We start from the raw sequence: 24,116 nt of genomic DNA on the forward strand, positions 1-24,116 counted from the left end.
CCGCAGCCCGGTGCAAGGCCCCCTCCCGAAGGTGGGGGGAATGGATTGGACTCCGGTGGGGAAAGCGGGTGTCTAGAAGTGGTGCTAATGGGAAGAGCTTGCTGCTTTCCAGAGAGGATGCTCAGCCACAAAGAGCGGCTCGCGCGCTGGCCTGGGCTCTAGCCGGGGCGAGATCCCGGGAGAACTCCGGAGCTCCGGGGGAGCGCTCCTCGGAAGACCGGGGTCACCATGCCTGTGCGCAGGGGGCACGTGGCACCACAAAACACATTTTTGGGGACCATCATACGGAAATTTGAAGGGCAAAGTAAGTTTATTTGTTCTCTTCTCTCTCTCCCTCGCTTTCTGCTTTTGATAGTGCACTTGGCGTCCGCCTCTTACAAGCGGTGGAAACGGGCAACTCCAGCCTCTGTCAAGTTAGACGCTAGGAGACCGAGCCAGCAGCTCCGGGTGGAAGCCGGCGTGTTCTCCCTCTGATATTAATTCTGATTTACATTTTAGATTATGGTCTCCATTATAGCAGGCAATTTGATCCCTCCTCTCCCACTGCTCTATTATCTGCCTTGCTACTTTATGTCCTACTATTCTACTATCTTAAAGGGAACGTGCTAGGCTTACCACGGTTTTAGATTTTAAGGTGTATTATTGTAGACTTTTTCAAAGTCAAGATCAGGGCAAAACATATTATACTACTGCAACAAGAGGATGTAAATGGTAGCAGCGATGTAAATGGTTATGCAAACTATATTTTACCTTGACTAAATTGCAGGGCTATGACATGATAGGGAAGCTTTGCTGACTCTTAGTTAGAGAAGCTAAACTTTGCATTAAATACACACAAATATACCCCAGGCAGGATAATTTGGGGGGAGAAAAACAACCAACAAAACAAACCGTAGCTGGTTGTTGCTAGTTCCCAGTGCAAACAGCTCATTAGTCAAAAGATTTATTTCTATCTTTTTTTATTATCCTCTTATAATTTCTATCCAGAAATTTAGAAATTGAAGTGTAATAAGGAAACCCCTCAAGACAAATGCAGAAAAAATGTAATGCTCTCATGTGGAATGAATTATCATTGTTATGTAAATAAATTAGTTTGACATCTTCTACTTGTGAATTTGTATTTGACCTTTTCTTCAAATTACACCAACACTTAATGTTGTATATTCTGCACTTGTCTAGTATTGTTTTAAAGGATGTGAAAATCTGGTAACTTATGTTAAATAAACTTGCCCATTATGCTTCACATTTTGTCTGGAAATAGTAAATAGATTCTTCAATAAAAATTAATAAATCTTATGCATTAAAATTTCTACTGTATAAAAATTCCAGGTTCTCTCAAAGTAAAAAGCTTTTAAAATTATATTTACTGTATATTTGTGTAAACTATGTAACATGTGAAGCTGAGTCTTTGCATTCTTGAACTCAGAATTTAAAGTAGTTTCAGTGCTAAAGCTAAGGAATATTTTAAAACAACCAAAACAACAAACACCAAACATAATGTATGTGAAATGCCTTGGAAAGATAGAGAAAAGCAAAATCTAAGGATAGTAGCTACTTTGAGAAAGTTATAGTCACAGGACCAAGGTTGAAGTGAGAAATCTGACAGCTACAGCATGTTTCAGTGTTTTGGCTTTGAAAATATTTATCTTGCAATAAAATGACATTCGGAAATATCAAAGACCCAGCTGTTTGTCCTGAGTGTGCAGTAGAACCCCTGGGAGTTACAGTGTTTGAGAACTAAACTGATAGATTATGTTATCATAATTTAGAGAGTGGTTCTTTAATACTTTTTATTAAAATCACTTAGGACTCTCAAATTCAAGTTTCTTCCCCACCCCCTTCTTTGAAAATATGGGCAGTTTGAAATTTTGGAAACACCAGTACCTTGTGTTATGCAATTGTTCCAATGTTTATGAGAACCTTGTAGAAGCTTTTCAGAAGATGACTTTCTATTTTCTTATTACAGATAAAAAATTTATCATTGCAAATGCTAGAGTGCAGAACTGTGCTATCATCTACTGCAACGATGGGTTCTGCGAGATGACTGGTTTCTCCAGGCCAGATGTCATGCAAAAGCCTTGTACCTGTGACTTTCTCCATGGACCTGAGACCAAAAGGCATGATATCGCCCAGATTGCCCAAGCATTGCTGGGGTCAGAGGAGAGGAAAGTGGAGGTTACCTACTATCACAAAAACGGTAAAGTTTATCTATTTAGAATTCTGTGTATTCAATTATTTGATTTCCACTGACATAAACTTTTGACAATTGAGTTCTGTGAAAGTGCCTGTGTAGAAAAGTCTCAACCATTTATATAGTGGATATTCAATTTGTTTAGTGTATTTAAGGGCCCAAGAAATTTGGGTACTTATATTAGTGGAATAGTAAGAACCACTTCTACTTTGAAAAAGGGGACTCTGTTTGAACTCTAAAAAAGTATAGTAATCTTATGTCAGTGAAGACAAAATGCCACAGTTCATGCTTATGTTCTCCTCTCTCAAAGGGATGATATAATGTCTGCTTGCTTTGATATCTGTTAGGAGAAAATAAAACACCAACAGTTTTATTTGTTTGAATTTGTAAACAGTCCACAAAGCAAGTCTTGTTGAAAACTGTCCACCTGAAACTAAAACTGTCTGCTTCCATCATAAGTTTTTCTTAGATATTCACCTTCAATAGTTGGGTACATATCTCTTGTTTCTTATGCCTTTTTAATGTAAGTTAGTTAGACATAAAGGGCTCCTGAAATTGACCTAATAAATTTATATATCATCAGATCAGATAAATATAAAATTGAATAAATTCAATATTAGTTCTAAAATTAGAATTGGAGAAGGTTAATAAGAGTTATTAGCTCCTACTCTTACAGCCACAGAAAAATTGTGGCTTCAAACTTTAAAGTCATAACTCATCTTCAAAGGCATTTTTTCATTCTTCCAGACTTGTTAGGGGAGTAGAAATTTATCAATACTAGAACAGTTTTCCCACAAATACACATTTAATGAGCATTCATGCACTGAATACATGGTGTAAACTCACGCATACTAGTTAAACTCCCATATATAAAATCTACAGATACAGGTATACTCAATTTTCCAAAGTTCACTTTATGCCCCTTCATGGAAGACCTGCATTAGTGCCTGTTTTTGCTAATAGAAGTAAATCTAAAGAGGATTTTCACTTTTTTTGTTTTCACAAAGAAAAAGTCAAGCTAGTGGTCAGTGTTTGTTCTGTAAAGCCATTAAAGCTGTAAAGTGTACTCCAGGTTGTGAGAAGAGCCTCCCCAAGCTCCTACCCTGAGAACTACACTCAACATCAGACTGCCATCACTTTGAACTGTTTGTGTTCGGTATGATTAGTCGTCTGGTATGACTTGGTAGTTGTTGGGTTTGGGTGTTTGTTTTTTTCTTTTCTAAGTATGGGAACACTAAAAATTGTTTTCAAGGGAAATTAATAGCAATTGACTTTTTGTGCCATTTGAGCTTAGAAAAGGCTTGGTATTAACATGCTACTTTTAGATATTGGAGTAAACTTGTATAATTATCTTAAGGTATGTGCATTCTCAAATGTGCGTATCTAGTGGAGTTTGACAGTTTAGACCTTAAAGGTAAATCAATTTTTTAAAAAAATTACACACTTTAATTGTGTTGACATTATTTCATCATCTGCTTCTTTCTTCTTGATTGACAGAAATTAGTAAGACAGTGTGGTAGCTTTTTGAAAACGCCAAAGGTTTTTATAAATGTGTGATATGCTATAGCCTAAATCATATAATGACTCATCATTTGGTAAACTACAGAGGGAAAAAATACAGCAGGGAAAGACTTTATTCTTCCTCTTATTTTCTTATGATCAGCTGTTTCAGGATAGAAACGCACAATACTTAAGAACTGGATTTTCCTTATCAGCTACCTGATTATGTTTGTGCCAAGTATTACTGAAAATAAACAGATTTGTTTACCTGAATATTAATTAGGAATAAAAAACAGTGTTATGATGATTAAACAACATAGAGAGTGTTCTTAAAGTTATTTTTTGTGTTTTTCCACTTTTCAGTTAGTAGTGTAGGCATACATACTAGAAATAGCCATATTGGTCTGTTGTCTTGGAAGCATTTCTTGGACCAAAACTCTCACTATCCAAATGCGACTCATCTCTTTTTTGTATCTAATGCCAACAATCCGGACTTCTAGAATAATTTGAATCTCTTATTTTTTCTCTCATCTGAGTATTTACATGTTTACACAGTCTGTATGTATACTGTAGGAAATGTTGGTACATGTTAGATCATTATTTGTCAAGGGGTCATGTAACAATTTTTTTCAACTCACGTAATTGCAGTCTAAAATTATCTAGGTTCTCCAAATCATGAAGTTCTGGCTGTATTGTGCAGACAGTGCTTCAGTAGAAGTTGCATTTATTACACTGCAAAATGAATGGCGATATTTTGAAAGCTGATTAAGTTGTCTACTCTCAGTGTCCAAAATTAATCTTAAAATGCCTAAAAAATAATTAAACAAAGAGTTTCAAACATAACCACACAAATATTTGTAGTTAACAGAGACGCTAGAACCCAGTAGGGTTCACAAATCCAAATTTTTCTGTCTGGGTAATTTGCTTGGTATGCAAATTAAAATTTTCCATTTTTAGGCAAAGGATTGGATTCTTATTTATAAGTTTATTTTGATATAGAAAAATCTACATTTAGAGACAACTTTATGACTGTTGGCTTTATTTCCAGGTATAACTTTTGTCTACAAGGACTTAGCTACCTTTAAAATTAATGCCAATCTGTTTAGTTAAAATTGATAGAGGAATCAGTGAGTAATAGACTAAGATTTTTCTCTTTTACCCAAGGGGGACAAAAAAAATCAATTTGACCTTTTTTAGATAATGAAGATACAATTTAATTTACTTGTTTTGAATATTACAAACTTGTGCTGAGTACAGGTACCTTTAGAATATATTAGTACTATTCACGTGACAATTGCACAATCAGCTAGAGTCTATGAAGTTCAAACATTTTGGAAATCTTACCTCTTAAAGACCTGCTAGTCACTTTGCATTTATAAAAGCAAAAAGGAGCCTGGGTGGTGGTGAAAAATCAACATTTTCCACTGGTTTGCTTTTCAAGGTTTCTTTTTTTCTTGATATTAGAAGTCATATGCTTTTAGGGTTTCTTAAGTGAATTCAGTAAATGCTTCCTTTATTTAGAATTTCATATGAATATGAAGAGTGATGGAATAAGCACAGAGAACAAATTAACAAAAAGTTGAAATGCTGTGTTCATATTTTTTTCCATTTGCTTATACTAGATTAGCGAAAATATGGACAAAGCATTATACCAGAAAGCTTATTTTTCAAAGGGGCTCAAGGGCTTTGTGAGCAGTTTAAATCTACAGTGTATGCAATGACTTCACACTGATGTGGTGTGTACAGTGAGTTACATGAACCCCATTATGAAGCTGTGCTTCCTACCATGCCCCATTTATGTGACTTTACTTGTTTCAAGTGGACTTTTTGTTTGTCAGGATAACAGTTTTTTAAAACCAAGTTATGTGCAGCAGGAATATTTGACAGCCCTTCCTTTGAGGATTCTATTCTACAGTTTAAGTCATTATTGCATAAATCATTCTTGGCAGCTGTGAAATATTACTTGAGGTGATAAAGCTGTAAATCTTTTGACATAAAACTCTAATTACACAAAATTATAATTACACTGAAGCTTTTATAAGGATGAGTATATATTTTTATAGCATTATACCCTTTTAAAAATAGTGATTAGGAAGCAACACTTTAATTCTTAACTAGTGTGTAGTTTTAGAGATTATGTTAATGGTATGAAACAAAATATAAGAGTAGTTGGTGATTTCTTCATTTACTGCTCATCAAGTTTAGATCTATCACAGAATGGAGTTAGCTGGTGGAAGTACATTTTGACAAGTGCTTTTGACCTTAGCTTTAAAAGCAATTCTACACATTCGGAATATGAAAGTAAATTTACCCAATCAAGTATACTCAGCCAGAAAGTATGGCTTCAGTGTATTAATTTTAGAAGCCAGGATATTTCTGTATTTTGTAATTGAACCTTCAGATACAGTATAATTGGGATTTTGTTAAATCACAAATGTACAGTAATACTTTCTTGATCATTGTGCAACTAAAAATACCCAGAAGGGGCTGAGAGAAGATGTTTCTTGATCTAGATAGGGTAGTCGTCATGCTTACATCGGTACACATCTCAGAGATACTGACTGGTTGATTCAACTGAGCACAAAAGAGGTCTTAGTTTGACAAACCAGAATCAACTCACTGAGTCACGGGGAAAGGCCTTATGGCACGTGTTGTGTTGTCAAGCGTAAAGGTAAAGATGCCTCTCAAGTGTTATCCCACTCCAGGGTAATGCACAGGAGGACTTGAGGAGCAAGGGGAGGAGGTTTGTGCTCTAGAGCTTCTCATGTTCATTTATAGCTTCTAAACATCAAGATAGACTCAAGTAATTATTTTTTAGAGAAATAAAATATATAAACAAGGAAATGAAGAAGCTTTCGTACAAATGGAAAGCTTTAGACCTTAAGGTCAGTTACCACTCTCTTTCCCAACTCTGAAATGAACTAATTTGTTACATGCCCTGCCACCTTTTATCATTTTCACTTAATAATGTTTTGAAGAAGAAAATTTAGCTTCATTAAAACTTTGATAGTTTAAAAAGATCTTATGGTAATAGCGTTATGTAAGAGATATGGTGAATAAAATGTTTAGCTCCCTTAATTCCTGGATTGTTACTGGATACAGATGGTGGTTTTTAGACTAGAACAGAAATTTATTTTATGTGTGTGTAATTGAAGCAATGAAAAAAATTTATAGAGAGTAGCTTGCCTAAAATTTGCTCTTGGTGTTCATTTTAGCTTTATATTTATACTTTTCACTGTTCTATCCAACAGAAGAGTCTAACAATAGTAATCCCAAAACTCTTGGGTAGTTTCTATACACTTAAAACTTCTAAGATCTTGTGGACCTTGTATGTTATATAGAATTTAAATTTGATCATTTGTATTTCTGGTTAAAAAAAAAAACTTCTTGAGGAACACTCCTCCTGACATTTTGTAAACTAGATTCCAATACTGTCTGGAGTGAAACCAAATGTTCTGTAACTGTAGGTGATCTCTGTTTATCAGTTCCTTTTACCACCTGCCACCACCATAACCCTAAGTATTCCTGGTGCCAAAAAGAAGCTTTGCTGACTGCTAACTTGAGAGATAACCGCTCAGTTATTTTCACATTCAAGAAGTTTAAGAACAGTATCAGTTTAGGGTTATAGGAAAGGACAGGCTTCAGTGGGAGAGACTTACTTTTACTTAGTTCCTTCTCTGTTATAAATAGTCACTAAATCATTGCTGGCAGCCAGCCAGCTAGAAGAGTTGGCAATTATCCAGCAAGGAGTATCCTAGGATAGCTGAGCATAGTAAAAAATGCAGTTGGACTTTGAGATGTTGAGGTATTACCATTCATCTGATCATCTAAGCTAGACACCTCAGTATGATTTTCTGGTTTTTCCTTCCCCTCGTCATACTTTCTAAACACCACTAATCACCAATGCCTTCCCATATTGACATTTGAAATGGTCTGTACAATAGCCACATCTCTGATCATGCTTTCGTTGAGGTCTTTCTCATCTTTTTGCAGAAGTATTAACATTGTGAGTTGTCCTCCCTCTCTAAGAGCTATCAGATCTATTTCTAAGGCACAAATCCCATAACACCAGTTTTACTTGGAGCCAAACATCACTGTAAGTGACCTTCATGCATTAAATCATGTGGTCATACAATTCCAAGATGCTTTTATTGACTGTATTTTATGCAAAAAAAGACTGAGACTCAGAGAACTGAGTTTGAGTTATAAAACATAGTTGAGCCTAAGCCCTTAATAACTTAGCTATAGTGTTTCTCAATGCACTCATGTCCTATGTTGCCTCAACAATCTATTTGCTCTTGTTAAAACTCTCGAGAAAATTCTGGAATCCTTAGTAGGGTGCTTGGAACACTTCGAGTGGAGTACATTTAGAAGATCCAAATTTGATTCACAGTTCTGATATTTAGATAACAGAACTTTACTAAGTTTATCTTCTTGATTCCTCACCTGTCATTCTTGATATACATTTGGAGACTAACAACTATTAATTAACTGTTGCGATGATAGATTGTTTTGCAGTACACTAAACTATATAATATTGTCTCTGATATGGCTTTGTGCAGTAATATATACTCAGTGAATACCAGTTATCTGAATATCTTTCCTGTTCCTTTTATCCTATCGATTTTATGTTCTAATCACACTTGACTGCTCAGAGTTTTCAAATGGACCATGCATTTTTATGCCTCTCATACTTTGTGAACCTTCAGAAGCTTGTTTTTGTTTTTAATCTATACCAAAAAGCTCAGTTTGTCTGAATGCAGTACTCCTACCTCAGCTTCTCACTCCAAAGGAAACTTTATTACCTTTCTAGATACAGGTAAAAAAAAGTCTCTGTAAATTCCTTGCTGATGCCAGCTTCTGACCCAGAACATGACTTTATCTTTCTTGTCCCTATAACACTTGGTTCTTGATCCCAGTTTAATACTTTATTTTCAGACTCTTTAGAGGAAACAGTATTTCCTACTAATTTCTGTGTCTAGAAGGTGTTTAGAATTTAGATTGAAGAAAGGATGAAATATAGTATGTTCCATGGAACTGTGAAAATTAGAAATAGATTATGATCAGGAGGCAATGGGAAAACATTACAAAGTCTGGTGATTTGATTTCTCTTATTTTCAATTCTTAAAAATTATCTTACTCTCAGTTACATTTATGACTATGCATTTTTTTAAACTGTCAAAGAAAAAAATATCATCTTAAGCAGTATATGTATCAACAGCTAGAAAATAATTTTATATAAAATTAGAGAGGTTATGGAGTCATTCATTTGCTCCCCTACTCAAAAAATTTCCACAGTATTTACGATAATCTCGAGTAGTCACATCTAAAGCTCTGTCCTTTTCTAACCTCCCTATATTGTTCTTTTTGACCCTGTTCCTCTTCTGCTCACATATATTCTCCAGGATTGGTATTTTGTATCTGATGTAATCTCTTAATTCCTCGGAATTTTTCTTTAAAATTCTTAATTGACAATGAAGCTCCATCTCAGAGCAACCCAGTTAGAGAGTAAAATTTAAAATATTAAATTTTTTATTTACTTATGCATTCAGGTTCTCTCTCTGTTCTTTGCATTTAGCAATGGTGCTGGTTTACCACAACCTTATAGAATCTGACAGCTTAAGACAGTTATCATCATAGTGAGAAAATGTGTCTTAATACTCAAAAGTTAAGAAAGCTTAGTTGTCTTTTTTCACATGTATTGCAGAAAGCCCAAGTTTCAGGCTTCTGTTCATGATCTTATTCTCATTCCCTTTACATGGAAAACACATAAAAGTGCTCTTTCCATGAACAACCACTAATGGAAGAAGCAGCCCAGTGCTGTTTGCTCTGTTAGAGTAGTTCTGCATGTTCCTTTCTTAATTTCCATTGTTTTGTGTTTAACGTTGCTTTTTACTTTTGAAATGGATTCAAACAACTTTGGTTCATGCTTGATGGATAGACATTTGGGGGAGAATTGAATAAAGATTAAGTGAATATTTCTGGCTATAGTTGAATCAGTTTGAAAATTATCTCAAGCTGCTTTTTACATGTTGATGAAACAGCAGAAGACATTGTTACTTCGGGTGGCCTTTTCCCATTACTGGTTTTTCTAATTTTCTTTTTCCTGTTTCCTCCCTGTATATCTCTAGTCATCATTTTTTTATCACATTTTGGATCATCTTTGGAACAGCATCTTGGAATGTTATTGTCTAAAATATTGATTAGGAGAGACAGGTAGTAGTTCTGTGAACCCAAGACAATACATGATGTCTGGATAGCTGCCCATTGACAGAGTTGTTCAAAACACTGCACTTAATTCAATTTAATAAAGTCTATAGTATTGACCCAAGAGGATGTGTGTAATGAGAAGAATAAAGATATGGAATTAGTAGTAGTTTTGTAAGTGGTTGCTCAAATAATTAAATTTAGAACAAAATCAATATGATTCTAGGAAACAAATATTAATCATTTCTCTAAAAACACCAGATTTTAAATTCACATGTCTATGGTCTTTTGAGAGGAGGAGCTCGGACCTGTGGCCCTCGGGCCAGGTTCAAATTGTCTTCCTGTCAAACATTCTTCTACGTGGTATAGCACTGGTCTGTGTGTTGCTGTACAGAGGTAACTTGCAGTTGCTGTGATGCTGACCACTGTGACAGTGATGTGCCAATCGTGGTAACGGGTACCCATGGTGGACAGTGTTGGCTGGAGCTTCCCAACTAAATCAAGCCTGGAAGCAGCAGCGGCATCTACTTCCGAAATGGCTTGCCTCTGGAAACTCTATGTACGAACTGTGCTCAGGCCGTTCATTCATAGGGTCGATATGAGTCATCTATGACTCGACGGCATCAAACAACAGCAACAACATGGCCTTTTGAATATACGGATTAAAGCCAGTTTAACGTTATAAAATCAGTATTAGAACTATGCAATGATGTATGCTTTGAGTTGTTTGCATAATTTTAAATCAAGTTCCCATTTATTTCTTTTAGATAAATTCACTCACTCAGTCATTTATTGTTGCTAAGTTAGAACTAACTCATAGGTGACCCTCTATTGGCTTTCTGAGGCTATAAATTCCACAGAAAAAGATTGCCAAACTTTATTGTCCAGAGCTCCTAGTGGATTCATACCACCAGAAAAACATGACTTTAGGCATTATAACCCTCCCCAGACTATGCCACCAAAGCTTCCCTTTTAACTAAATCAGTTAAGATATTTTATTTCTGGTGTTGCTAAGCAACCCCAAAACACACAATCTATTTTCTTTCATAACAACAACAGCTTCACCCTTTAGTTGTGGATTATTCTTGTCTTTTATACACAATGGACATTTTGATTCTAAGATTGTACTTCTTTGATTTCCCATGTGTTAACCATGCTAAGCTATAACTGCTTCTGAGAACAAAATCCTTATGTGTATACAAGTTTCAATGTGGATTGAAGCTCAACATCAAGAAAAGGAAGATTATCATCACTGGGCCAGATGGTAGCATCATGATAGATGGTAAAGAGATTGAGACTGTTAACAGTTTCGGTTTGCTTCACTCCACAATCAACACTCTTTGTACCACCGGCCAGGAAATCAAAAGACAAATCACATTTGGGAAAATCTGCTGTCAGTTACCTCTCTAGAGTATTGAAGAGAAATAATGACTGTCTAGAGACTAAGGTGCTCCTGATGCAGGCCATGGATTTCACACTTGCTATATATCAGAAAGCTGGACAATCACTAATTATTGTAGAAGACCATTTGATGTCTTTGAGTTGTGGTGCTGGAGAAGAATATTGAATATACCATGGACTGTGAAGAGAACAAAAAGGTTCATCTTGGAGAGGGTAAAAACAGGCTGTTTCTTGAAGGCAAGGATTCTGAACCTCTGAAATACTTTGGATATGTTGCAAGGAGTTCTTGGAGAGACACATCATGCTTGGGAGGGTGGAGGGTTGGCACAAGAGAAGAAGACCCTCAATGAGATGGATTGACTCAGTGACTTGGGTAATGGGAATGGCATGTCAGAGATGATGAGGTTGGCACAGAATATAGCAGGGTTCAGAGCCTGTTGTACATGATAGAGTCACTATAAGTCTCAATTGATTTGATGGCACATAACAACAACAACATATAAGTTTATGATTATCTGACTTTATTACTACTGGTTGTTTTATGGCTAACAGTGAGGGGAAATATTTTCCTGCATTGATAAGAAGGGAAAAAAATTGTAGACAATTTCCAAAGCAACCACCTAGCTATGGTTTCTAGTCTCTGTGTTGCTTTCTGAATCTTAAACTTATTTTTTTAATATCTCTTTTGTGTTCTCTAAATTTTCATTCTCATTATTGAAGTCTAGGGATTATAGTTCTGTGCACAGTTTAGATCTTCTCCCAAGAGGGTTGGAGGATTAACATTAATTGAGCACTGACTCTGAAATTTTTTAATAAATTTTTTTATTATTAATTTCAATGAAAATTTACAGAGACTTTGGATTTCCATTCTTTCATTGTTGCACTTTATTCCCCTCCCAACCCTCCCCCTAAAATTTTTTTAAAAAATATAAATTCCTTGTCTGATTTTCATCATAATTTTGAGGTTAGACATGATTTCATTTTACTGAATAATTAAATTAGAATTCAGGGAAGTAAATTAGGTTGCTAATTATTACAAGCCAAATTTGAGGTGAGATTTAAAGTTGATATTTGCCTTTCTTTGCAGATTCTATAAATTTTAAATGATTGATTTTCTGTATTTTTCACTTCAGAATTTCTTAGTATTTTTCTTTATATTCTTAGTATTTTTTAAATTATTATCCATGTTCTCTTCTGTACCCTTCCCCAACACTCTTTTCTACTTTAACCAAAATCTTGTAAAACTTCAATCTGATTTTTTTTCCAAAGTCTCCTTTAAATTACTTGGTTACTCAGCACATTTTCCATAGTTCCTACCTTTTTATTCTTCATCTCTTTAACACAACATATGAAGTTATTTCTGATGTGATGTGGTAATTTGTCTTTTTACTTGCCTCTTCTACTCAACTTTGAACTCTTGGGAATAATAAGTTCTCCTTCAGAACGTAATAAGGAATTCAATTCTTTTAAACAGTTAAAGGATTAGGGGGAAAGAAAGATATATTTGATATAGTCTAAGAATATACCCTTGGGGGAACTGTGTTGGTTTTAGTCCGTAGCATCCAAAGGCTGCAGACAGAGTTCCAGCAGTTTGAGAGCACTAGCAGTTCCACATGAGAACAATGGAAAGTGTGTTCCTATTGTGGTTTGCCATCTCAAAAACATATGGGAGGACCACCATGAGTCAGAACAATCTCAGTAAGATAGCTCATTGAGCTTTGAGTATGAAGAAAGCACCTATTTACAAGTGAAGATAGCTGTGAAGTGACAGGAACTAGCAAAGTCCTATTCATTCACTGATTTGTTCATCATACTGTACTAGGCACTGTACAATGCATGAAAATGAAAACAAGTAACAACCATTGTTTATTGAGAGATGATAGCTTGCTGCTATATGCTTTTTATATTATAGTCTTTGGCAATTTTTTCTCCTCTGATAGTTAATAATTGTGATACTTCTGAAAGAACATGACAACTAATCACCCTTGTCCAGTTAGCCTGAAATGAAGGAGATAGACATCTCTCTTTTCTCTAGGTCAGCCAAGGGATTCTTAATGCTGATGTAGTCAGCTGCTTATGATGAGGCATCTGTGATGAGTCAATAAAAGACAGAACATGTCTACTTAAACTTGCAAGCCTTCTCAGTCATTCCTGGTTCTCCTTAGCTAAATATACATAATAACATACTTACAAGACTTGTAATTATTTTGATGCTTCCCCCCCTACTCTCTCCACACACTGAAAATAGCTTCAAACTCACACTAGTTTCCCAACACATTTGATTCTCTTTTCCCAAGCCCTGAGTCATGGGTTGAGTTTGTAAGGCCTGTTTGGTATCAGAAGACACTTCATCAGTCACACCCTGGTACAGGATTTCACCACCTTGGCAAGGACTTTATTATCTACCCTCTCTCTTTCAAAGTGATTTAACTTCACTATGGGAAAAAGAGAAAATTCACCGTGCAACTGGGGGACAGGGGTGTCCTGTATTTCACAAGGAGCTCTGCTGATGTTTTGGCTAGGGAATTGAACTAGTAAACAAGAGGTCAGTGGTTCAAGCTTACTAGTCACTCCGCTAGAGAAAGATGGAAATTTGTTTCTTCAAAGAAATACAGCCATAAAAGCCTCAGGAACCTGTCCTTCAGTCTGAATCAACTGAATAAGGCAGGTTTTTTGTTTTGTTTCATTTTGGGTTTTTTTGGGAGGGGGGGGCGCAGGTTAACTTCTTGCAAACAAGAAGTGTAATGACCTGTATTCTACCTGTAATTTTTCTAGGTATATGCAAATTTTTATAAGATCAAAGTAGCACTATGCAAACCAACTGTAACCTATGTTTCTCAAAATTACCCCCAGGCAGTAAAGAGAATATATTTTAGTGAGCAGATAATATTTATTATATGGACAGTTCATTAGTTATTTTAATAACCACAAAGTTTTTTAAAATAATGTATTACAAACAATAACTTATTATTTAAATGTTCCTGTTTGCATCATTTCAAAATTGTATAAAGCATACCAAGATAGTGTATATTCATTTTGCACATCTGTTCATTTTTTGAAACAATATTGTTAGATTACTCGTCAATTTTGCCTTTTCTAGACTCTATGTAAAGCAGTTTGAAATGCTGCTTCAATTTAGAATATACACTTAGAATAATAATTGTGTAAGAATGCATGCCTATCTTAGAAACCTCTAGGATCTATGCCCAAGTTACACTTCACGAAAGAATGTACTATACATTTTAAATGCAATAACACTTACTGTTTTTTGCTGTTGATCAGTACAAAATTGTACCTTTTGTCAAATCATTGAATTTAGACTAAGATATTTATTGAAAAACACGTGTAAAAATATTTGTGGTGATTTATTTTCTTATTTTAGGGAAATGCTTTATGGTGTCTAAATTGAGAACTTTTGAAAAAGACTAATAGATTAGATGTTTCCAACTCATACTAAAATTGCTCTTTCAATAATTGCTCCCCTTGTTCACAGCCTCATATCAGTAAATTGTTGACATATTTTCAAGCCTTAATTCAGTCACCATAAGTATAAATTACTAATTAGTAACATTCCTTAAACTTTTTCTTCATTCTGTTTGGAGTAAGTTGGGTTTTCATGTGCTTTCTGTATATCTTGTCTCTGTAAATGATGATCTGTGAAAATAGTTTTTATTTAGTGGTTTGCATCTGAGTGTAAATGTATAGATTTATAAATTTTTATAGTTGTTCCCAAATGCAATGTAATAGATTGTTGTTGTGTGCTTTCAAGTTGGAACTGATCCATAGCTGACCTTCCACAAGTTTTCAGAGTCAGTTAATCACATGGGAGGAGAATGCCCTGCTTCTCCTATAAAGCAGACAGTGAATTCGAACTGCATGCCTTCAGGATTGCAGCGCAGCTTCTAACCACTAGGCCATCACAGGAAACTCGTAATTAGTACTCTGCTACCATGTTATATAACACACGTGAAGTGTATGTGTGCAATGCAAATATTAGCAATTTCTCAAAAATACACACCAAAAATGTTGAGGAAATAGGTAAGCAATGAAAAGTCAGTACTATAACCAATAAGCTACTGGCGTTATCTGAGTACAATGTCATTGAAATGACTGCAGGGGAAGATCATTCTCTTTCTGTGCTGCCTTACTTAACCAAGACATGCGGAGCTCAGGTAATCTGATCTTTCAAGCTGTTACTCAATTCTGGAGTCTTCCCTCCAGGTGTTCTTTATAATGAATGTCACTTAACCGAGACTCAATAGAATTTATGGATCCTGAATTTGCCACACTCGGAATTTTTTCCCTGAATGAAGGACTACACAAAAAAGGTACTAATGAGGTACAACCTTAGCTGGCTTATTAGCTGGGGTCTTATTAGTTCTCATTCTCGTTTCTTTGTAGTTCGTTTCCAGACTAAGCCAAAGGTGTTCTACTGAAATTTCATACTACCAACTTCATTATTTCACACGTATTAACAGCAGTGTGATTATAGTGTGAGTTACACAACATTTTCTTTCCACTACTATCTGATTGGAAGATGCCAATATTATTAGTGGTGGATTTCTCTTCAGAGAAAAATCCTTTTAAAATCTGTTATATTTTGTTGCTAATGACATTTCTAGAAAGCATGGCAGCCATGTCAAATTCTCTAAAACTTTTTCAGTAAAAGTTTCCAAGTATCAATCTTGATTTGTATTTATTAAAATAACATAAAACTTAATGTCTGTAGATCTGAGGTTCTGCTACAGAAATAAAAATTAATCTCTAATGTAAGAGTGTGGCCAAGAGTATTTTCATAAGTCTTATATAGGCATTTGAAAAATTCCTAATAGCATTGAAATTGTTTTACAAAGAGAAGATTTAGAGATTTTGGTTAGAATATCTGGGACAAGAATTTAAAAATGAAAGTATGAAAAGGCCCATAAAAGTTGATCTTTTAACTGTTTATCTTCATGAGAATACTTGGACTAGACAAAAGCAATCCCTGGGATTTAATTTTCATCAGGAAGTTAATCTCATCTGATATTATCTGTGTTAACTTCTATTTTAAAATTTACAATATGGGGACTACTAAAAAAGATCAAGGCACACTTTTGTAAAAGTAATAGTATTCTAATAATATAACTTGGCAGAACCCTCTGCTCTGCTACCAATTCCATGTCCACATCAAATTTAGCATGGATTCAAGTGAAAAACCAGATTTAGAATTTTGAACTTATTTTTTAAATTGTGTTATTTTTAAATTTTGAACTTATTTTAATTTGAATTTTTTATGTACATTTGTATTTGATAATATGTTACAAATTAGTGTCATTTGAAGGTTAAATTACTTAAATAACATCAAACTCTTCTTGCCTTTAAGTTAGAGCTGCCACCTAACTGGCCTTCCAGTGAGACTTCAAGATACTATAAATCATATAGAGATTGCATGTCTTCCTTACACTGAGCCACTGGTAGCCTTGAACCATTTGCCTTAGAGTTAGTGTCAACTTTACTCACCAAGTCTGTCAGTGGCAGCTTGTACACAATTCTATATTTTGGAATGAATTAAATAATGAAGATTGATTTGACTACTTTAGATAATATTTACAACAAATACAATTTATTATGGTATCAATAAGTGGACTCTTTTAAAGTCTTCATATTCTTATTAAAGCCTGCAACATCCAAAGATGTAAGTAAGTATCATCACTGACTTAGTTTAACATGTGGAAAATATAAGGTTATTTCATTTACTCAAGGCCACACAAGTTGTATGTAACAAAGCTACTGATTAGAAAGTCCTACACAGAGACAAGTCCAAACTTGACAGACAAATGTGAGGCATTACTGAATTGGAGGTATTTATATATTTGAAGTTTGGAGGATTATAATATTTTCTTAATCTTGCTTCATTTTCTATAGATATGTGCCTTTGGAACTTGGATATTATTATCTATTGGTGGTGCCAAAAAGCACAGTTCTTCTATTTTACATGCACAGTAAATTTAATAGCCACTAATATGATACTTTGATTAAATAAGGGCCTAAAGAGTGTTTTAAAAAGAAATTAAGTTCATCCATGTTTCCTCTAAGGCAGTGCCTTACATAGAATATCAACTGGGTACATTCTCTTAACCAAGGTAGATTTTGTACTTCACTGTTAAAGGGAAATAGTTGCTTTCCTAACACTTTCTAGTAACTCTGATGGCATAGTCCATAGTAGTTGTACTTCTACTAACCCAAAGGCTTTACCTCTCTGAGAGTAGCAATCTAGTGAGTCCCCTGGACTAGTGAGTCCAGGGGAGAAAGATGGACAATCTCTTGTCTGATTTGCAATCTCTGAAACTCAGTGGAAGGTCAACTCTGAGTCTGTTAGAGAATCACATAATTTTGTAATTAAAATCATAGACCCTGGAGACACATTTGCTAGGTGAGAATCCTGACTGTGACATGAGCTGTGAAATTCTTTATTTTACTTGACTACTCTTTCTGTCAAACAGATTCTCAACACTGGGCCAATTGGAAGCATTTGTATGGAATGGTGAAGAAATTGAGATAGTTAACAGTTTTAGTTTACTTGGTTCCATAGTCAACACTCTGGGAACAGTGGCCAGGAAATCAGGAGATGAATTGCATTGGGAAAGTCAGCTGTGAGTGACCTCTCAATAGTACTGAAGTGCAATGACGTCAGGCTGGAGACTAAGGTGCGCCTGATCCAGGCTATAGTCTTTGCAATTACTTGCTATGTATCAGAGAATTGGACAGTGAATAGAGATGATAGAAAGAGAATTGATGCCTTTGAGCTGTGGTGCTGGAGCGTGGTGAATATACCATGGACTGCTAGGCGAACAAACAGGTTTGTCCTGGAGAGGGTGAAGCCAGAAAGTTCCCTGGAGTCAAGGATTCTGAAGCTTCATCTGACATACTTTGGGCATGTTGCAAGGAGGGACTCTTCCTTGGAGAGGGACATCATGTTTGGGAGAGTGGAGGGACGGAGCAGGAGAGGAAGACCCTCGATGAGATGGATAGATTCTGGAGTGGAGCGGTGGGAATGAATGTGTTTAAGACAGCGAGGTTAGTACAGGATAGAACGGCGTTTAGGGCTCTTGTACGTGGGGGTCACTATGAGTCGCAAACGACTCGATGGCACATAACAACAACAACAACTGTCTCTGTCAATCACTTGTTATGTGTCAGAAAGTTGGACAATGACTAGGGAGGATAGAAGGAGAATCGATGCCTTTGAGCTATGGTGCTGGAGAAGAGTATTGAGGGTACCATGGACTACTAAGAAAATGAACAGGTTCATCCTGGAGAGGGTTAAACTGGGCTGCTCCTTGGAGGCAAGGATTCTGAGGCTTCACCAGACATACTTTGGACATGTTGTAAGGAGGGATCAACCCTTGGAAAAGGACGTCATGCTTGGGCGGGTGGAGGGACAGCACAGCAGGGGAAGACCCTCTATGAAGTGGAATGATTCAGTGACTGGGGTAATTGGGGTGGGTGTGTCGGAGACAGTGTGATTGGCACAGGACAGAGCAGGGTTTACAGCTGTTGTACATAGGGTCGCTATGCGACTTGATGGCACACAACAACAAACAACTCTCTCTGTCCTCAGTTCCTTCATCAGTAAGATGGAGATGATGAAAAAAAATAGAATCAGCCTATTTTAAAGGAATTTAGTAGGACTCAATCACTGCCAGCAGGTCGTTCTGAAACATAGTAAAACTTCTATTAATGAGTGACGATGTAAACTTTCATGGAAGGAGATGGTCATCTTTCTTCCGTGGAGCTATGGTAGATTCAAACTGCCTTATGATGAGCAGCAAAACAACATGGGGTAGACCACCAGAGTACCTAAGTTTTGAAACCTATGTGAATTTGTATTTGTTAAAATCATCATTTCAAATATGATCATGAACTTTAAAATATAAGTTCAAAAGCCTATGATCTCTGATTCCAAGAAAGACCCCATGTGGAGAGAGAGAGAGAGAGACAGAGACAGAGACAGAGACAGAGACAGAGATTTATATTTTCTTTACTGGGAGGCTAGTCAGTGGGGAAACCAGCACCAATACAGGCTATCATTCAGATTTCCCTAATTCCATCTCACCAAGTGCCCATTATATATTAAAAAGACACAAAGGTTAAGGGGGAAATATTCAATAGACTTGCAGATAGCATATAATTAAAATATTTTTCAGTGTTTTACCTGGTGCTACTATGATTCTGCCAGTTTTGAAATGCTACCTCCCTCTGTTAGCAGAGACAGATAGCTTAATAGGGAATATGAAATTTTCTCCTGCTTGCTTTCTAACTGATCCAAGTGCCAATCATTTCTATCATGGTTAAGAAGATAAATTTGCAGTAAATAACTAGCAGGGGGTTACTTTCTGGGAAGTGAAATACAGTTACAAAAAGAGAAATTTGCATTAGTATTACTGTTGTTATGTGCCATCAAGTTTCATACTGCTAACTACTGGCTATTACTTCTCTTAAGCCCCTGGAGCATATCAGTCAACAGAATGGGAAACTTGTACTCTTAAGAATTTTCTGAACTATCTTCAAGCTATAATGAAACCAATTCTATTGGGATTATTCCAGAATCTAGTCATCTTCAGAAAGTGATATTTCCTCAAGTGAGACCTATAGATAACCTACCCTCCATCCCCTCACAATTAGTGGGAATCAAGAGAAATAATTGTTAAAGCAAAAGTGTAGATAGAACTAATTGAAACTTATCTACTTGAAGAACTATATAGATATAAAATGCTCATATATAGGTACCACAGTTAAGGTGATTATTTAATGTAGTATTTAAATTAATATTCTTTTTTAAAGTGAAAGGAGAAAAACTTGTTAGTAAGTACACCATGACAAAGGGGGGGGGGAAATCCAAGATTGTTTCAGACAGGGTGACATAAATAAACTCTAAACTGAGTGCATATCTGTCAATGTGTATTGAATTTTTCAAAATATATACCACTCCAAATTACAGAATTTTTAAAAAAATTGTTATACTTTTTCCAAGCTAATGGGTTTAAATTTGTAACCTCTTATTCCTTCTATCCTTAAATACTTGCTGTAGATAATGACATTATCTTGCAATCTGGAGTATTGAGTTAGAATGCCTCTAAAAAAGACATTGCACCTGCTGACCTCTTTGAAATAAGACTGTAAATTAATTTATCTATAAGCTCTATTTTGAAGATTCTTAGTCAAGAGCCTTCTTTACTACTTTACAAACAACAGTGAGTCATGAGAACAGCAATAGATTAGCATTAAAAAATTAAGTTTATTGTCAAATGCCAGGAATTATTTATGACTTTCTATAGAGTCAATGAAAATAGCATAGTTGTGCAAACGACGTGTACACAGACACCCTTCTTCCATGCCCATTAGGCCTTAATCACATCTATTAGTTTATTTGTAATTAAGTGATAAAATAAACCTTGCTTTGCCTTAAAATTTGCTGTCTAAAGCTGTGCATTCAATAGGAGAGATAATTCCAGAAAAGTCAAGACATATAATATAAAAACAGAAATAAAGTCAACAATCTAAAATAACAATAAATATAAAATGATAAATTAAGATTTACAAGACAAATAAAACTATTGCTTATTATGACTTTAAACAGAAGCTGATCTTAAAATTTAAAATGAAAGTCCTAAGAGAGAGAGATGGGCAGCTTCCCTGCTTTTGATTTATAGCTTCAGAAACCCACTGGAGTGTCAACTTTGAGTCTATTCCAACTCAATAAGAATGAATGAGAAAGTTTTTTGTTGTTATGTTTTTAAAAACTACTCTAAAAAGACTTCATTAAAATATTATGTTGAATAATTTCATGCTGTGTTGGGATTATATGATGTTTAAAATGATCTCTGCCCCACAGCTACATTTAAATTCATTATAATCTTTAATAACAGAGATTATTTCAATATAGATATATAATTTTATTTAGTTCAACAAAAAGATATTTAAATAACACTGGACAATGCAAATACATATTTTACTAAAATTAAAATATATAGTGCTTAAAATAGTTAACAAGAAAAGTAATGCTAAAAGAAGGGGTTTGATATTCTCATATGTTGTTGTTTTGTTTTGTTTTTTTTTTTCTATAATTATGCTTTATTAATTTTCATAAACATTTACAGAGATTTTGGGTTTCCATTCATTCATTGTTCCACTATTCCCTCTACCCTCCTCCCAGTTTGTTCTTGTCCAAATGCCACAGTGCTTGTCAAAGCCAGTTCTGATTAATCTTCTTTGTCAGTGTGTCCTTTGCCATTCCCTATCACTCCTCCCTGAGAGAGACTTCACCCTGAGTCATAAGGAAAAGGGGATGGCGTATTCTCTTAGCTACTTCCTGCTGAAAAGGGACGCTGTGGGTTTCAGGGTGAAGATCTTCTCTCACTACTCTAAAGGGCCCCTTTGGCAGTAGGAAACACATAGACTATGTTGTTGTTGTTATGTGCCGTCAAGTTGCCTGTGACTCAGAGTGACCCTATGTACAACCGCTCTAAACTCTGCTCTGTCCTGTGCCACCCACACTGTCTCCGACACTCCCATCTCGATTATCCCAGTCACTGAATCAATCCACCTCATAGAGGGGTTCCCCTCCTGCGCTGTCCCTCCACCCTCCCAAGCATGATGTCCTTCTTCAAGGACCAGTCTCTCCTCACAACATATCCAAAGTATGTTAGACGGAACCTTAGAATCCTTGCCTCCAAGGAGCCACCCGGTTTAACCCTTTCCAGGACAAATCTGTTTGTTTGCCTAGCAGTCCATTATATTCTCAGTATTCTTCTCCAGCACCACAGCTCAAAGGCATCAATTCTCCTTCTATCCTCCTTGGTCATTGTCCAACTTTCTGATACATAACAAATGATTGTGAAGACCATGGCCTGTATCAAATGCATCTTAGTCTCCAGAGAGACACCATTGCTCTTCAGTACTTTGGAGAGATCCCTAACAGCAGACTTTCCCATGGCAATGCACCTTTTAATTTCCTGGCTACTGGTGCCAAGAGTGTTGGCTGTGGAGCCAAGCAAACTAAAGCTGTGTACAATCTCAATCTCTTCACCATCCATCCTGATGCTACCAATATTCTCATATAGTTTATATTTTTCCAGTTGAGTCCAAATATGAAGGAAAATCTTCGTCTGTAAAAATTGCCTTTGTAAATAAACTTAGTTTTCACAGTGTTATAGAAAAGGAAAATGAAAACTTCTTACTTACAGTGATTATAAATATCCTCCACTGAGATCTATTTGTTTTAAAGTACCATTTGCTATTGAAGTCAATGTATATCAGAAAAACTTTCAAGAAGAATATGAGCAAAATAACTAGATGTATGAGAAAATATGTCCTCCAAATGTATTTGCATAGCCCCATTGTTCTTTGTATTTTCTGAATAAAAGTTCGTGAGATAAACAAATATTTAAATAAACAAATTGCTAAATGTATATGGCAAATACAAATGGAAAATGTCCCTGGTTGTGCAGAGGTTAAGGATAAGGCTTAACTGAAAGGCTAGCATTTCAACCACTCACCACTATAGGAGAGGGAGATGAAACACACTGATTCTGTAGAGATATACGGCCTTGTAAACCCTATGGGGCAGTGCTACTATGTTCTATGTTGTATAAAATCCAAATGTCCTATAGAGTCACAGTAAATTGAAATAAGCTTGACAACAGTGGTTTTTGATGGATAGGGAAGTTGCTTTGTAAGAAATGGACATACTAATGAAATAAGATGAAAACCGACGTTTAGTCAATCAATTTCTATTTAATTTAGCCTTAATTAAAAGTTAATGGTTTAAAATTTGTTCATGTCTCCAATTTAGGATTCTTCACCATCTTAGTGTTAGAATGAAAAATTGTTCTGCTTCCGAACAAGGTATAATAATCAGATTTGAAAAGACACTGTGTTAATCCTTGGTGACTTTTTGGTCAAGTCATAAAAAGCAATGTGACAAGTGACGGCCAACTTTCAAGTGGCAACTAGTTTAGCATGATTTTTTTTTAAAAGCCATGAAAGAATGTTCCATATGCCTCTCATTTGTTATTTTATTTTGAAAAATATTAATTCCTACTAATGGTAACAACATATATTACAATGATTTCTATGTAAAACTTACTTTTTCTCTTGCTCCATATTTTTCTGTACTCTGTGTGTATGTGTGTTCATTTGTGCACATATAAATTAAAAAATCTGAGCATACTACTTTAGAGTTGATTCTGACTCAGTGATCCTACAGTAGAGTAGAACTTCCTCATTGTTTTGAAGGCTGTGCATCTCTATGTAGACAGTCACGTACTTTTTTTGCAATTAATAGGTTATAATCACCCTATTCTTAGTTAAAATCTAAATGGCTACACCTTTATTTTGTACCTATTATTTATTTTACTGTAACAACTATGCCTTTTATTTTATGTCTATTACTTATTTTACCAAGTCATTTGGGGGATAATAAAAATTGGAAGAATCTGTTCTGGAAAACAATGTTATTTGAATTTTGTAAATTGATGATGATAATCATCATCATTATCATCATAACAGATTATATGGGAGGCTGGGATGTATGAGGAGAAGTGTGGCATCAGGATTGGAAGAAAATTCATCAACAATTTGCATTATGCAGATGACACAACCCTGGTTGCTGAAACTGAGGAGGACCTGAAGTGCTTGCTGCAGAAAGTCAAAGACTGCAGCCTTCAATATGGATTGAGTCTCAATGTCAAGAAGACAAAGATTCTCACCACTGGACCAATTGGCAGCATCAGGATGGATGGTGAAGAGACTGAGATTGTTCACATCTTTAGTTTGC

General features: G+C 35.5%; 1 protein-coding gene across 2 annotated transcripts in view; it reads left to right on the forward strand.

The window, feature by feature from the left end:
- Window positions 1-228: 228 nt before the first annotated feature.
- Window positions 229-24,116, forward strand: part of KCNH7 (potassium voltage-gated channel, subfamily H (eag-related), member 7) — a 759,623-nt gene continuing 735,735 nt past the window's right edge. For both annotated transcript variants that reach the window (XM_006879356.1, XM_006879357.1), the window contains exons 1-2: window positions 229-304; window positions 1,967-2,197. In XM_006879356.1, the coding sequence (XP_006879418.1) occupies window positions 229-304; window positions 1,967-2,197 (307 nt within the window). The remainder of the gene's footprint in view (window positions 305-1,966; window positions 2,198-24,116) is intronic.

This window comes from Elephantulus edwardii, unplaced genomic scaffold, assembly GCF_000299155.1.
Source record: "Elephantulus edwardii isolate Elephantulus edwardi_28Jun2011 unplaced genomic scaffold, EleEdw1.0 scaffold00003, whole genome shotgun sequence".
Classification (NCBI taxonomy): domain Eukaryota; kingdom Metazoa; phylum Chordata; class Mammalia; order Macroscelidea; family Macroscelididae; genus Elephantulus; species Elephantulus edwardii.